Raw genomic sequence first — 15,988 nt, 5'->3', positions numbered from 1 at the left:
GACAAGGGAAATGAAGCTTCCCATTTGCCTCCTGAAAAATGGAACATAAAAGAATATTGTCACATAAGTTGAAGATGTTAAAATACTCAACACATAACATTTGAAAAATGAAGCTCCTCCAATCCATGGTTCGTAATAAAGAAAAAAATTAAAACCATTTCAAACTTTAAAGGATAATCATATTCTAATAATAGGAGCCAAAACCATCAAATCCTACCAAAAATGGTAGACATACCGAGCAAATCTCCCTCATTGAGACCCATAATTTTCTAAGCACCACCACCAAAAACAATAACATCAAACTTTTATCCCACTGTGGGGTCGACTACAGTAATCCTTTTTCTCCATTGCATCTAGTTAAGAGTCAAATTCTTATTTAAATCTAATACAAAAAAGTCATTTATAATATTTTCTAACTATTTCCTTTTAGGTCTACCTCTACCTTTTTTAACATCTGTCAAATCTAATACATCTATTATCCTAATTGGGTCATCGGAAGACCAGCATTTTATGTGACCAAACCATCTAAGACGACTCTATCTAATCCTATTTTCCATTAGAGCTACTCCAACCTTTATTATTTCTTAAGCACCAATTGGATAAAACGGTAGGGGAGTGAAAATATATCCAAAAAAAATTTCATTTTGCATATGTAATTTGAGAAGAAATAGGAGCAAGACTGGTGCTCCATGTTTTATTCAAAGGGTAAAGTAGTTTCTAGATAAAGGATGCAGCTTTCTGGGCTTACCTCCGTCATAGAAAAATGATAGGTAAGTGAAGGTATTTTCATTTTAAGAACACATAGGTAGAGCAATTGATAAAAGCCGACAGGAAATGGCAGCATAGAAGGAATAGTGTATTAATTGAAATCTCACTGTTAATGAAAGACATTATGTTTTCAATTTGCAAGCCAACCCTTGATTCTATAAAGAAGAGAGTGGCAGTTCTCAACTTTTATTTTTTATTATAATAATGGGGATGCCCAAGTAAGTGAATGTTAGGATAATAACATTAAGGAAAACAATGCTTAAAAGGTTATCAATATTTAAAATTTGTTTAGAGAAAGAAACTTCAGATTTAAGGAGATTTATGTGAAGCTAAGTTCACCAAGCAAATAAGAACAATGTACTTCTTAGGACCAAAAGTGGAAGGTTTGGCATGGCTAACAACCAAAAGATCATCTTTATGTATTATGTGAGCTATAGTTGCTTTTCAATTAACCATAGGATGAAAATGACCACTTGGCCACTTAAAATCTTGAAGAGAAGAGAAAATATCCATGGCTATAAGAAACAAAAATGAAGATATGGGGCAACCTTTTTTGAGGCCATTGATGAAGGAAAGTAACCTTTGATCACACCATTTAACACAATGGAAAGGGCACATTTTGAATACAAGTAATAATCGTGATGACAAGTTGATTAGGGAAAACCTTTTGAAGAAGTCTAGAAAGGACGTTAGCTCCATTTGCATTATTGAAGTCGTTGTAATGCCTAATTTTGCACGAAGAACTCATCATGGTTGAAAGTGAGTGCATGGGCTAGAGCAATATAATTTGCAGTATTTCTATCCTTAATAAAGCAAATTTAGCATGGTGGATGATTAATGGAATAACTGCTTGTAGGCTCCAAAACATCACATCCAACTTTTCTAAAAGTTTGTTATTTTGATTCAAATTTTTAGAAGGCAAATTAAATTACATATAACACATTCCCTAAAAATTTTGCCCTCATTTATTAGGGATTTATTATATAGTTCTATGTTTTTCATAGGCTCAAGAATCATTGTGTTATTATCTCATATAGTGATGAAAGAAATTTTGGTTAAGGCTAATTGTTAGGTGTTAAGTGCTTAATGTATAGTGATAGTCATCTTGATATTAGAGTTGATTACTATATACGGATCTTTTGCTTAAAGTGGATGGTAGGGAGAATGATGATGAATTCAATCAAGATCCTAAGGTTCTGTTATCATGATCTATCATGATCCTAATTCTACTGAGTTAGCAAATGTAGTCAACTCCACCTGATTGAAAGATCATCATTGGCAGCAATGGGTTGCATCGTTCAAGGAGATTTTCTAGACCTAGAGTGAATGGTTATCTAAGGAGATAATATAAAGACGACCTTAGATAATAGAAGACTTTATGTCCTATTAAATGCATTTTATGATTCATAACACAAGGTGTTGGAGAACTTTTGGGATAAGGTCATAACATCTTGGTTAGAGGGCCTTGGGTAAATATGTTATTTAGTGGTGCAATTTAGTAGAAAAATTACAAAGTTAGAAGGCACATGTCACGTTTTTATTAGCGAGAGATCTTTTTATATTGATCATAGCACTACTCTTGATATGACATTGGTTCTTCGTGAGGTTTGATTAATCTTATATTTATCACCCTTGATAAATTGTGCTGGACAATGTATGAATTTTTGCTCTAAGCTATGATAAATAAATCAAATATCTTGAATTTTATAATTTTTCATAATATTTTTATTTTTCTTAGATTTGAGCTTGAAACAATTTTTGGTGTTCATTTTGTCTTATTTTGTAATTTTATATTTTTCATCATTTTAATCATAATTTTTAGTTCTAGAAAGTCATTTGAGTTCATTTTCTTTTGAGTCCTATCGATGAAAATTTCAACAACATTCTCCTATCAACCCCATGTGGGGGGTACTTTGGGGAATGTTTGATCTATTGACAATGCTAAGGAATTTTATATGGTTGTCTGAACAAAATAACCTTGCCTTCTACTCCCAACATGGAAAGAAAGGTATATATGCTCATTGAAGGTGCATAAAAAATTTGCAAAGAAAATTTTCTTGCCACTTTAAGAATGATGCTTGTAGTAAGAAAGGACACATGGGTTAGTTCAATGAGGAATATGCAAGCATGTAAGATTTTTCAGCCTTATTAATTAAGACACGGTTGAGTTATTGTATGAAAATGTGAGCTTGCTTTATATTATAACTAGCATACGAAATGTTGTCAATTAGATGACAACTAATTTAGTGAGTTAACTAGGTGAGTACTCATCACTTTAGTGAGTTAACTAGGTGAGTACTCATCACTTTTTTTCTTTGTTTATTTTTTTCCTCTTTTAGTTCTTTTTTATCTCTCTATTTAGAGAGAGAAAGTGAGAAAGAGATACTGTGAAATAAGGGAGAGAAGAGAGAGAAAATTAGAGAGAAAAAGAGGAGAGAATTAGAGAGGAAAGAGGAAAAGAGAGAGAGAGAGAAATTAGGAGAGATGGAATTAGAAAGAAAGTGAGAGGGAAGAAAATTAGAGATTGAATAAGAGAGGAAAAGAAAAAGAATTGGAGAAAAATAGAGAGCATAGAGAGTTAGAGAGACAAAGTGGAGGGAAAATAGAGAAAGGGGAGATGAGAGGAGTGAGACAAAAAAATTAGAGAGGGAAAGAGAGCAAAATCAAAGAGAAATAGAGGAGAGATGAAAGAGACATAGAAATAAAGAGAGAATTATGTAGGAAAAGAGAGATAATTAGAGATGGAGAGTGAGATTTACAGAGAGAAAGATAGGAGAGGGAGTGAGAAAGAAGGAAAGAGAATTATAGAGAAAAAGAGGGTGAGAGAAGGGAGAATTATAGAGCGGAAGAGAGAAATAGAAGGAAAAAAGAAGTGGAGGAGAGAGCAGGAGAGAAATAGGGAGAGAGAGAGAGAGAGAGAGAGAGAGAGAGAGAGAGAGAGAGAGAGAGAGAATTAGAGAGAGAAAGTGAGAAGGGACATAGTGAGAAATAAAAAAAGGGTTAAAGAGAGGTGAAGAAAGAGTGAAAGAGAGTGCAAATTTATTTCAGAAAAAGAGGTGGCAACAACTGCTTGGCAATATGATCCAAGTAGTTAGTTAGAAATCTGCATATCTCATAAGCTTTTTTTCTCCTTTACATGTTGTTGGTCTTATCAAGATCCTTTACTAGCGAGTAATGTCAAATGGGGAGAAAATGACCACATCAAGTATAGAGTATCTTAATCCTATTAGAATTCACCCCTCCTTAATTGAATTATAATGGAATTAGATGTCATTCTCTCCCTTACTCAACCATGCCACCTTATCGTGTTGTTTTATCCAATGAGTCTCACAGGAGATTGAAAGAGAGTACTTTTCATTTATAAAAGTGTTCATTGCAACTAGAGTTTTATTAGAATAGTCTCAATTCTATCGAGAGATGTGTTTTTTTTAAAGATTAAAGTTTTCTATTTCTTGCCCTAAAATTTTATCTTTATTCCAAGAAGAACCTTTAAGAAAAAAATCTAATAGACCCAATCTTTTATAGAGGACATAAATCATGTCTCCAGAAACAAAGCAAGCCCAACCTATCAACATAGTATTGTTATAGTCAGAATAATATTAGTTTTTGTATAGAAACATGTGATTATCTTTGCAAACATATCCAGCTAAACAATTAATGGTAGGTGATCCGAAGACATTGGGTGAAACACCTTATAGTAGGAGGAAGGGAAATTTTCTAGCTATGTGGTATTGCAATGACAACATTTATTGAAATCATCATCTTTGATTTGATGAGATAATCATCTTCATTATTAGACTACGTATATTCAAGACCCTTATAGGCAAGATCGAAAAAGTTAGAGTCGAACAAGAATTCATTGAAATCATTATCCTTTTAGGAGTGGGAATGCCTCTCTTTTTTTTTTTCAAACTGAATACAATTAAAGTCTTCGAGTACAATCCAGTTGGATATCACAGAGGACAAAATATTTGATAAAATGGTTAAAATATCCCTTCTACAAAAAACCATCATTGATAGCATAGACAAAAATGGAATAAAACGTTTGATTGATAGAGATGATCACTTTCCCATGGATCAGTTAAGAGAAAATGAGAATTCGATTAAAAGTAATCTAAAGAAGGATTAAACTGATTTTCCTTGTTAGGAAACTATGAAAATTGTTAGAGCTTTGCTCATTTTGGAAAATCTCCTAAAAAATAAATGGTATGCAAGAAGATCAGGATTGATTTTTGTTTTTTTAAAGTCAATTAAATCTTGATCATTTAGTGGACAAACCTTCAGTAGTTCAGTAATGCCCTGCTGCTTGGAACCCTATTACATTCCAAGATCCAGTGCAAGAGCTACACATAATGGAAAAAATGAGTTTATGTTTTTAAGGATATAGAAGAAGCTGCTTTAGAAGAGATATGTTTAGGGTCTTAATTAGTGATCTTATCTAGCACAAAAGAATTTTGAATGATCGATTCAGTATCTTCATGATGATGGGTAATGTAACGAGAGAATATTAGGATTTGATGCATGGGATTCAGAAGGAGGTTGTAAAGGTGAAGGATGAGGGGTATCTAAATCTATCAAGTGGGTTGGATTATGGCCATAAGATGGAGAAGCCAAAAGTAGCTTTTTGTATAATAGGCATTCGCAAGTTCTGTTGATCAAACAAAGAGGCTGAGGGGTTGTGTTTGTGATTAGCAGTGAACGTGGAATGGATTTTAATTGGACACCCTGATTTCTTTTGAGGGCGATGGCCATTGCTTTTGAACATGCTCCTACCCCCAGTAAGATTATGAGTAAGGGCATTTTTAAGGCATGAAGAAAGATTATTCATAAATGCATATATTTTTGTAAGAAGTGGATTTCCAATAATAAATAATATCTTGACAAAATTTCAATCCTTCAAGTTAGTAGTAATAGAATTTGACGAAGGCGTGGAGCAATTAATCTGCGCCTATAATCTCATGAAAGTTAGTCTAAAGAGTTATGTTATCTTCTATTAACAAAACATCGATTTTGCTAGCCAACTTAAACAATCCCGCCTAATTCCAATAAGCAAGGGGAAGATGAGGGAAGTTAATCCATAAATGTATGCAGCTATGTCATCTTTAAAAGGCTTGAAATCCTAAATATACTTATTGAATAGAAAGGGTTTTCCAAAGAGGAAATATATATGACCCACCATTTTAAAACATTTCATAATCTTCCACTCCAGAAAACTTAAACAAAAAGAAATCCACATATACGTTCGTTGCTCAAGTATACCTTTATCTTCTAAAACATCATTCGTGCTATTAGAAAAAGCTATAGTTTTGTCTTTTTCCCACTACATAACCAATAAATGTCAATTTCCATTCTATACTCTCCTCAAATACTACATCAGTCAAAAGAGATGAGTCATTTTCATCATAGGGAAGAGGAAAGTCTCCTTTCAAAATCTATGAATTAATTAGGTTTTCCTAGTTGGAGGATTCTGATAGGACCATCTTATCTGTAAGCCTTGCCAAGCTAGCACTGAAGGATGCACCACCCCACTAGAGGGATTATAAAGGGGTGGTAAAGAACTGTTGTCAAAAAATGAGTAGTCCATATTTGAAGTGTTTGGTGTTAGGCCATGGAGCCAAAAAAACTTTTGTTATAAGGACTTTGTAGATATTAGGATGTGAAGGGAAGTGGATGGGAGGTGGAGGGGAAGAGAAGCATGGCATGTGATCCTGCAACCTCGGTTAGATGTGGAGAAGAGGAGAGACTTACCAGATAACTGAGTGCTGAAAGAACTCAGATCGAAGAGAACAGGGATGGTGCTCTAGACGTGGAGAAGGTGGGAGCTGCCATGGAAGCTAATCCCTAGAAGACCTTGTGCTTCTCTCTCTCTCTCATTTATTTGGGTAATTTGTTTGACCAAGTTGTACAATATAACTTGCTGAGAGCCTATTCATAGTTAGTTGTTAATTTTGTCACTTTCAGCGTTCAGCAACAAAAATACCATGATATAAATTTTAAATGATAACTCTCTGGCACTCTTTATAACAATATTCCTTTTTCTTTTTTCAACATTGAGGACTTACGAAATCTTTTGCTTGTATTAGCACTTAACCTTTGTTTTGCTAGGGCAATTCTGCTTTAAATTTGTTCTCTTTTATATTTCCCCTATTTTTTCTTGTTACAGGCCATCATTGCTTCAGGTACAAAGAAAAATAGTTTCCTTTCGGGTGAGATCTAGTCACAGCTGAAGAACAAGAATGTTACTGTTGATGTGATAGCGGATTCAGAATCCAATGTAAGAAAGTTCTTTGTTGTTGTTGATTTTCTTAGTGGTTTAATTGTGCATGCTATATTATATTTGGTGTGAGAGTAATAGCAGATTCGCTATAGCACAATACATTTCAATTATTCTTGTTAACATAATGAGCTTTTCTGAAACATTTTCTTTCCTTTTTGGTATCATAGATGAGCTAAAGAATAACCTTATTGTCTCCTTTGTAGGTTTTAACCACATTTACTATTGACAACCTTGGAATACCTAAGTTAAAAACGATACTCAGTTGTGTTCTTCCAGAGAAAAGGCCTTGCAAGGTAAATTTTGAAGTTGCTCTTTTTGCCTTTAAATTCATTTTGAAAAAATTTGTGAGTCCGTCTGTTCAAATTTTTTTACCTTTGCTTTATCATTGAAAAGGTTTTTTTTGTGAGTACTTTATGATCTAAGTTTTGGTTTCCTATGGACGCAAGCCCCTATAGTTAATTACCCCTCCCCATAAAGAGAGAGAACTTTTGATTAAGGCTAGTCGTCAATCAAATACATTATATCCGTAGGTACGTAGTATTAGGCTTATAGTAATAGCAACGGGCTTAGGATGATTGAAAGGTTTGATATTTAAAATTAAAAATTTCACCATCTTGCACTTAAAACAGATGGTGGGGGTATGGATAATGAACCCGATTAAGATCCCATGGTTTCGTTATCTTGGGCCATCGTGATCCCTGGTTTACTTAGTTAGAGGAGGTTGTCGACCCAACCTTATAGAAGGATCCTTATTAACAGGCATGGGTTACTTCATCCAAGGGTCCTTGTAGACCTAGGGTTAATATTTATCTAAGGGGATAAATTTGAATCCACCTTAGCTAACAGAGGGCATTGTGCCCTATCAATTATATGTTATTGATTCATATCTCAAGGATTTGATGATAATAAGGAACATATTGGCTCTAGCATAACTGGTATTTTATGGTTCTATTTGGCAGTAAATCCACTAAGTTCAATGGGCCCTAGGTCATAACTGTTTATCCTGCAGTGCCATTTGACAGCAAAACTGTCGGTCAGAGGACACGTACCACATCCTTATTGACATGAGATTATTTGAGAATTCATCCTAGTGATATTTTCAACTAGGCATTAGCTCTATATGAGTTGAAGTAAATTTTAATTTGTCCACCCCAACAAACTATTGTGGAGGGTGGATGAATTTTTCTTTAAGTGTTAATGGATTTATTTTAATTTTAAATATTTTTGAATTTTCTTTGGATTTTGAGGATGACATTTGAAAGTATTCAGAGTTAATCCCTCCAGTTGAGATCTACATTTAACACGACCATCATCAGGGTGTAAGGGGTCATTTCTATTCATGGACTGAACTTTGTCAACTCGACTAAGCTGTTGAATGAGGATCGGGTTTCTTGTAGGCTTTGTGCCTTTATTAATAAATTCTCTTTGTTATAGGTCTAAAAGAGATAATATGAATGTATTTAAAAAAATATACCGATCACCACAACCATATATTTTTTTTATGGTTCGAATCCTATTGACTCCTATTAATCCACATAGAAGGATCGGGTTCTGAATTCACCTATTAACCCGCGCAGCATTTCTAGATGTCACGTGTATACTAATAACATGCTTGTTGGGGACCATGCGGGTGTTTGGGAATATTTTATAATTATTTATCAGACCTATCAACTTCTATTTACCTGCTTAGAAGGATCAGGTTCAAATTTAATAACCCGCGCAGTATCCTTAGACGTCATTTGTATTAAAATAACATGCTCTCCAGGGCCCAAACGGGTTATTGGGGGAATTTTATAATTATTAATTGAGCCTTGTCGACTCCTATTTACCCCCTTAAGAGGATCGGGTTCAACTTTATTTACCCGTGCAGCATCCCTAGACATTATGTGTGTACTTATAACAGGTTCGTCGGGGCCCATACGGGTCGTGATTATATTTACACCTTTGTGTACTTATGTGTATACATACTACGGTGCATGTGTGGGGGCATTATAATAATATTTATATATTCCTTCTATCTGCTTGCTTGAATGTTACAGATCCGGTGCTGTGTTGTAGCAACTTATAAATTGAGATGTTTGCTACATTGTACAGGTAAAGTGTCATGCACTACTTGCATGATTTATGCAGGTAGATGGAAGTGTACTAACTAATCTCCTGCCTTTGTAGAAGTTCATATGAACTTGCATTCACTACATTCTTTATGTATTTCGATGTGGTTTTGGTCCTTATAATACATTCACCTTTATTGCAAGTAAATATATTCATTCACAGACTGGAATTAACTACAGGATACAGTATTTACTGAAGTCTTTATGCATCTACCCATATATAACATGTTGTGTATATATTTGTATTCATAGAGAGATTGTATGTATTGCAGATCTTTTGTTCTCACTTGTAGAGGGTTTAGTGTAACTGTTTATATTAAATTCTTATTGACTGCAAGGATGCCTTAACATTTACCATATAATATTTATTGTCACCCATAGGTGGGTACCTCTATGCATGACAAACCTCTTATAGTGACTTGTAGGATCCTGCATTTAATGTATTTCTTTTGTATCTCACATGTGATATGCATAGTGCGTCTTTTATGACAACTCGTGAGAGTCTACACCCAATGTATATCTTCCATCTTTGCTTGCAAGCTAATTGATTGTCGAGTGTTGGAAATTATTACACTCATTGTATGTGAACTATTGTTGTCCACAAGTAGTTCACCAGATTATCTACAACCACTATTGATTGTTAATTGTGGATGAGCCATGTTGACCATTATAAATCTTCCGTCATTATGTATCGATGATTCAAATCTTGTGTAGCAAATATGCTTGATAACATTTTTATTCCAATCAATGTGATGACCCATTGATATCTCATTGAAGTTTCGTGTTTTGATTGCAATCATATCATTGCACTTTCCAATTAACCTTCTCTTGTGAATAGATTGCATTCTTCGTCTATCCTCTGTTTTAATTAACTCCATTCATTTTGAAAATATAAATAGTTTGAATCTAGTTCATGAATAATTTAAGGTTCTTATAGTATCACTAGCGATAGACAATACAACTTTATTCATTGAAGAGAACTTTGGATCAACATTAACAATCAAGTAGTATTTTCTGTAACTTCACTTTCATCGTTAGTAGGTGAGACATGTCCAACCTTTCAACTCATATTTGTTGGTTTCTCACTAAGCTCATTATCCTCAATAATTCACAAAGGTTTGCTGTGATTATTTACAAATCACCTTAACTTCGTTGTTCACGAGTGACAAGTTAGGGATTTCTTACATGTGAGTACTTGCCTGCTTGTATGAGATTTGAATGACTTGAAACTTTTAATTAGTATTAGCATTCAAGTTCCTTATTGAATATTCATTTTTTGTTATATTCAAGTTAAGTTCAAATCCAAGTGAAGTCCTTGTCACCAAGTTTATGTCCTTTGCTTAGTTTGAGTTCAATCAAGTTCACATAATGTGTGAGTCAAGTTCAAAGCTTTTGTCCAAGTTTTGTAATCAAGTTTTAATTCAAGTTTTCACTTAGTTCATTTCATGTTCCAACCAAATTCAGTCCCAATTCATGTCATTGCTTGAGTTCAGGTAACAATATCAAGTTATATGTCCCCAATAATCTTTGTAAGTACAAGTTTGAGATCAAGTGGTCCAAATCTTGTCCAAGTCTTCTGTGGTACAACTTAAGTCCTTGCTTGAGTTCAAATGTTTGAATCATGTTCAAATTCATCTCAAGTTTGAGTCCAAGCTCATTGTCATTTTTTTTATGTTCATTGAGTTCGCTTGTATTAAGTTCAGATTTTTGACATCTGATTCAAATCAAGCTCATGTTCTTTATAATTTGTTGTCTTTTGCTTGAATCCAAATTATGTGCAAATCAAATTAGATTCAATTTGTTGTTCTTAATTTAATATCAAGTCTTCTTATTGTTCATTTAGTCCAAGTAAAGTCTCCCTTAATTTGTGCAAGTCCTTGTGCAGTTTAGACAAAAATCCGGCAGCCTCCCGGTGTCTCCCCCATTAAGGGGGAAAACCAAGAGGCAACCTTCCCCTCATCGCTACTTGAGCACTTCAGGTAGATGTCAGATAACACCACAGTTGCATTTTTTTTAAATCCCTGATTGCTACATGAGCGTTTAAGAGTCTTCGAGTACGTGTTAAAAAGAAACACATTTTCTTTCCCCCCTCTGCACTACATGAGTGTTTGGAGGTTCTATTTTTGTCCCCTTTATGCTACATGAGCATTTCAAGGATTACCCGCCTCACTGAGAGTGTCGCATTGGTTTCCCTCCCTATTATTCTACGTGAGTGCGTAGGGGGTTTACCGGATCATCACTAGCATCGAGAGCGGGGCTTAAGTTAGAAACTTATACTTTCACATAGGTGTGAAGTTACTCGATGCACCAAGGGGGGGGGGGGGGAGGGTTAAATTGCGAAAAACTTGTTGTAATAAAAAATTCTAAACATGAGTTCTAATATTTTTTATGTTTTTAAAATTTTTAACTGAAAATTTGAACTAATGCGTAAGCGAGTACTTGAACACAAATAGCAACAACGAATTCCACAATGAATTTCACGAAGCAATTTTAATGAAAAAAAAATGCAAGCAAAAATAAAAGCAGTAAAGGAAAAATCACACTAGAGATTTTATAGTGGTTCGGTCAGTTGACCTACGCTCACTCCCTGGAGTCCTCAACTCCAGGAATTTCAGTACTGAATAATAGTTCTCCTTTTGCACCCTCGACAAGGTGGAGAAGCCCTTACAAGACTCACTTTTACCAACCCGACGTGGCAGAATGCCAACGCTGCTATGTTATTTGTTGTGTTTAGCTTATATTCCTTTTGTTTTTTTCTTGGATTTTTTTTTTTTGGTTAATGCAGAGCCTTTTAGGTTTTATTTCAATGTTGTATTTTAGTAAGCTTCCGAGTAATTAAGGACTTTTACTTTTTCTCTTTTTCAATGTATAGGACACATTCGTAGGAATTTATAACAAAAAAAGGTACCATGCTAAGTAGAAGGCAGCAAACCAGATGAGCCAAGCCCCAAAAGAAACAAATAGAACAACCATAGAAACTAAAGCAACTGGAACTAAAAAAATCCCAGTTGAAAATGTCAAAGGAAGAACCTCCAGCACAACCCCAACAATACCCAGCCACAGGTTACATGAAACCAGCTCATAAGATACCAAACCAAAACCTTGTAGCTTGGGATTAGACGAGAAATATACAGAAGAAATATTGGCATCAAAATAGAATCATGAAAACTAAGAGATGCAAAAAATAAAGGAGACCCATTAGCACGAATAGACAACCACCAAGCCAAAATAAAAAGAAGTCCCAAGCACTAGCCAAAAATAACCATTAAAATCTAACATAGGGAAAAATTTTTTTCTAATCGTAAAAGTCCATTTAAGGGTACAGGTAAGTTAGAGGCAATGAAGTCAGTAAAACAATCCAAGTTACACTCCAAATTGGTTAGCCAGTAAACATAGGAATTCACCTCCTTATACACATGAGAGAGGGTGTAATTAATAAAAATTAGTAGCATCTTAATGTCCCTAATAAAATTAAAAGGAGCTGGGTTGCACACAGTTTCATCAATATTATTTAAACATTGAATATTGTAAGTAACATCAACTTCGATCCAAATGATAAAAATGTCAAGAGAAACACAAAATCTAACCCCATGAAGAATAGCTGAATGCTCATCAAAATTCACAGAATAATTATGTAAGTGGCCTGCAAAAGCTATGATGATATTCCCACAACCATCCCAAATAATGCCACCATAACCCAAATTGGAACCTTTGAAAGTACTATCCACATTAAGCTTATAGGAATTAATAGGAGGTTTGATCGAGTAAACAATCCTAGGTTCAATAGATGGATGATCACCCTCCAATGTTATACCTAATTTAGAAGTCACAAAGTAATAGTTCATAATATTCTGGACAGAGGCAAATTGATAGAAAAAAAACACAGAACCTTGTATTTCACACTTTTAATAATCCTATGGTGATTCATAGCAATACCATTAAAAAGATAATTATTTCTATCCAACCATAAATATCACAAAATGAGAGAGGGAGTAACATTCTTGATGTGACCTTTAGACTTAATAAACCAAGAATTAAGCAAAGAATTAGGAGACAACTTAACATTAAATTATTTTACTCTAAAAATAACATCGATATACATCCATGTTTTAACAACTAAAGGGTCTGAAAGAAAATAATGATACATGTTCTCCACATGAAAGTAGCACTGGAACTTGGACAGTAAGATAAAGCCTCTTTTTATTAAGTTATCACTAGTAAGGATGAACATATGCAAAATTTTCCAAATGAAAATAGTAACAGTGCCAGGAATGCTTTTATGCCAAATCATGGAAAAAGTATTAGTGAAATCATTCTTAGCGCTGAAGACATGCCAAGCATCCTTTAATTTGAAACCCCCATCCTTAGATAAATTACATGATAATAAATCATTAGAATCAGTACTAAGGGGAAGGTTCATAATTTGATGAAAAATATAATCAAGAATAACGTTATAAAGTTTATCGTAATACAAACAGTTCTTAGTAATGAAATAATTCAACTTAACAACCGAAGTGGAAGTGGTATTAATGATGGAATCAATAGAATGAGCTCCCAACAAATGATCCTACCAAAATTAGATGTCCCACCACCAAGCCCCCAGTAAAAGTGGGGCTCAACAACCCATTTAACATTGCAAAGTTCTGCCACACTTTAGAGTCAACCTTGTTATAAAAATAAATAGCTAGGTGCTTACCCACGTAATACTTAACAAACATAAACTTAGCTTAAAGACTCACTTTAGCACCAAATGAGTTCCATAATTTAATGGAAAAGCCATAAGCCAAATCATACATACTCTTACTACCCAAGCCACCTTCATTCTTTTTTTTTTTTGAGGAAAATGCAATTTCATTAATAGGAAAAAAAGACTAATTAAAATCAGCAGGGGGATGATATTCTACCTTGATTAAATTAACCATCAAGGGAGGGATATCATCAAAAGAAAAACTATCAAAGTAAAAGCTATCATCTAGAGCCATAGTAGCACATAAGTTGGCTACCTTATTACATTCTCTATGAGCATGTACAAAAACTACTTTATTGAAATCACTTACAAATAAAGAATCACTTACTAGCTTGAGGGTATGTCTTGCTTCAAAGAATTTTGAATGTATTTGATAACATTCAAATTGTCACTTTCAATAATGACTCCTTTGTAATCTTTCATCCAGCTTTTGACATAATCTTTGACCGAGAGTATAGCATCCAACTCCAAATGAGCAATATCCCAATGTATCAATGTTCTCCCAAATGCAAGAATGAATCTCCCAAAGCAATCTCGGAAGATTCCACCAATACCAGCTAGTCCCGAAGGAGTTAATGAAGCATCAACATTGATTTTCATCCAATCTTTCGGTGGGGGGCACCAAGAAATAGAAGACTCCCTAAGGAGATTAGTGCTCCAGTAAGAAAGATAAGACGTAGCTTTAGTGATGGCTACAAATAAAGCATTAGCAGCTACAACATAATAAGGAAGAGCAGATTTTCCATGCTTTATCTCGTTCCTATTCTTCCAAGAGAAGTAAACAACGGTACAATAAATCTGTACCACTCCTAGATTTTTACCAGAAATTTGTTTAAGTTCAATTAAACAATGATCCAAGGAGTTAAAAGTAGGAATAGGAATACCCCAAGAATTGAGTTGATTGATGATGTCCACCAAGTGTTTGCAATTGACACTAATATGCTCATAATCTTCCACCATATCACATCCTCTCGCACAAGTATCATCATCAAAAAGCTTTCGGTTCTTAAGATATAAATTGGTTGGAATAGAAGCATTGCTAAGTCTCCACCAAAATGTTTCCACCTTTTTGCTAAGTTTCAGTTTGTTGAGCCACTTGTAATAACCTTCTTCCATGAAATTAAATCTTCTATTTAATACTTGTTCAAAAGCAAAACCCGAGATTGTTTTACCGTGACAGATTTTTTGCAGCTCCACCTTGTCAGCACAGTCGGGATGAACATGTATTTTGCTGATAGCATTCAAGAGTTCAGGATGGAACCACTTCTCTATAAGAGAATAATCCCATTGGCCATTCTTCATAAGATGATGAACACATTTTCCTTCCAATGCTGTACAGTCAATAAAAGTCTGCCATTGGTTGATACATTTGTCATAAATCCAAATGTCATTCAACACATTGATATCTTTTCCATCTAGAAATGTTCTTGAGAAACTTACCACCATCAAGGAGAGGTGTATGTTTTCCAGCTTTAGAGTAGTTCTTATTATTAGTGAATCACTTCCAGATACCCATTGCATATTTAGAACTCATCACGCTATGTGAAAAGAGTATTTGGGACTAACCTAAGTAAATTCCTAAGCAAGATTTAGTCTCTTAAAGGGCCGCATTTTGCATATTAGGAGAATGTAAATTGCCTAAGCTCCCATACTCTGGTAACATAAATTTTCCCAAGCATACTCGTAGTAAATGCATCATAACTACCATTTTGGCTTATGTCCAATAAAAATTTCACAGTTTTTTTCCATGGTGAGCACACACTTTCTTTGGAATCATTGAATGAGTATCAACAAATTTTTAGGCTAATTGTATAAGAACTAAGTGATAAGAGTAACTATACCCACCGTAAAGAAAGAAATTTCCTTCCCAAGCCATAAGCTATCCATCATATTAGTAAGTACATTCAATGAAAATCTGCAGCTCTAAGTCGGTTTAAGGATATTTGATTCCAAGATAGCTCATCTCCTTGAGAGCTTTGACAGTTCAAAATTAGAGATTTCTTTCTTCATACGATTATTACGCATTCCCAAACAAAATTTGAGATTTTTTTATTGGTGTTAATTCTTTTGGCCGGTCCAACAACA

The 15,988-nt window shown here is 34.3% G+C and overlaps 1 protein-coding gene across 1 annotated transcript in view; it reads right to left on the bottom strand.

The window, feature by feature from the left end:
• Positions 1-14,230: 14,230 nt before the first annotated feature.
• Positions 14,231-15,988, bottom strand: part of LOC110106100 — a 6,495-nt gene continuing 4,737 nt past the window's right edge. The window contains exon 2 of the mRNA XM_028697022.1: positions 14,231-15,234. Within this exon, the coding sequence (XP_028552855.1) occupies positions 14,231-15,234 (1,004 nt within the window). The remainder of the gene's footprint in view (positions 15,235-15,988) is intronic.

Source organism: Dendrobium catenatum, unplaced genomic scaffold (genome assembly GCF_001605985.2).
Source record: "Dendrobium catenatum unplaced genomic scaffold, ASM160598v2 fragScaff_scaffold_853, whole genome shotgun sequence".
NCBI classification, from domain to species: domain Eukaryota; kingdom Viridiplantae; phylum Streptophyta; class Magnoliopsida; order Asparagales; family Orchidaceae; genus Dendrobium; species Dendrobium catenatum.
The sequence above is the reverse complement of the archived record's forward strand: the minus strand, read 5'-3'. Positions and strand labels throughout refer to the sequence as shown.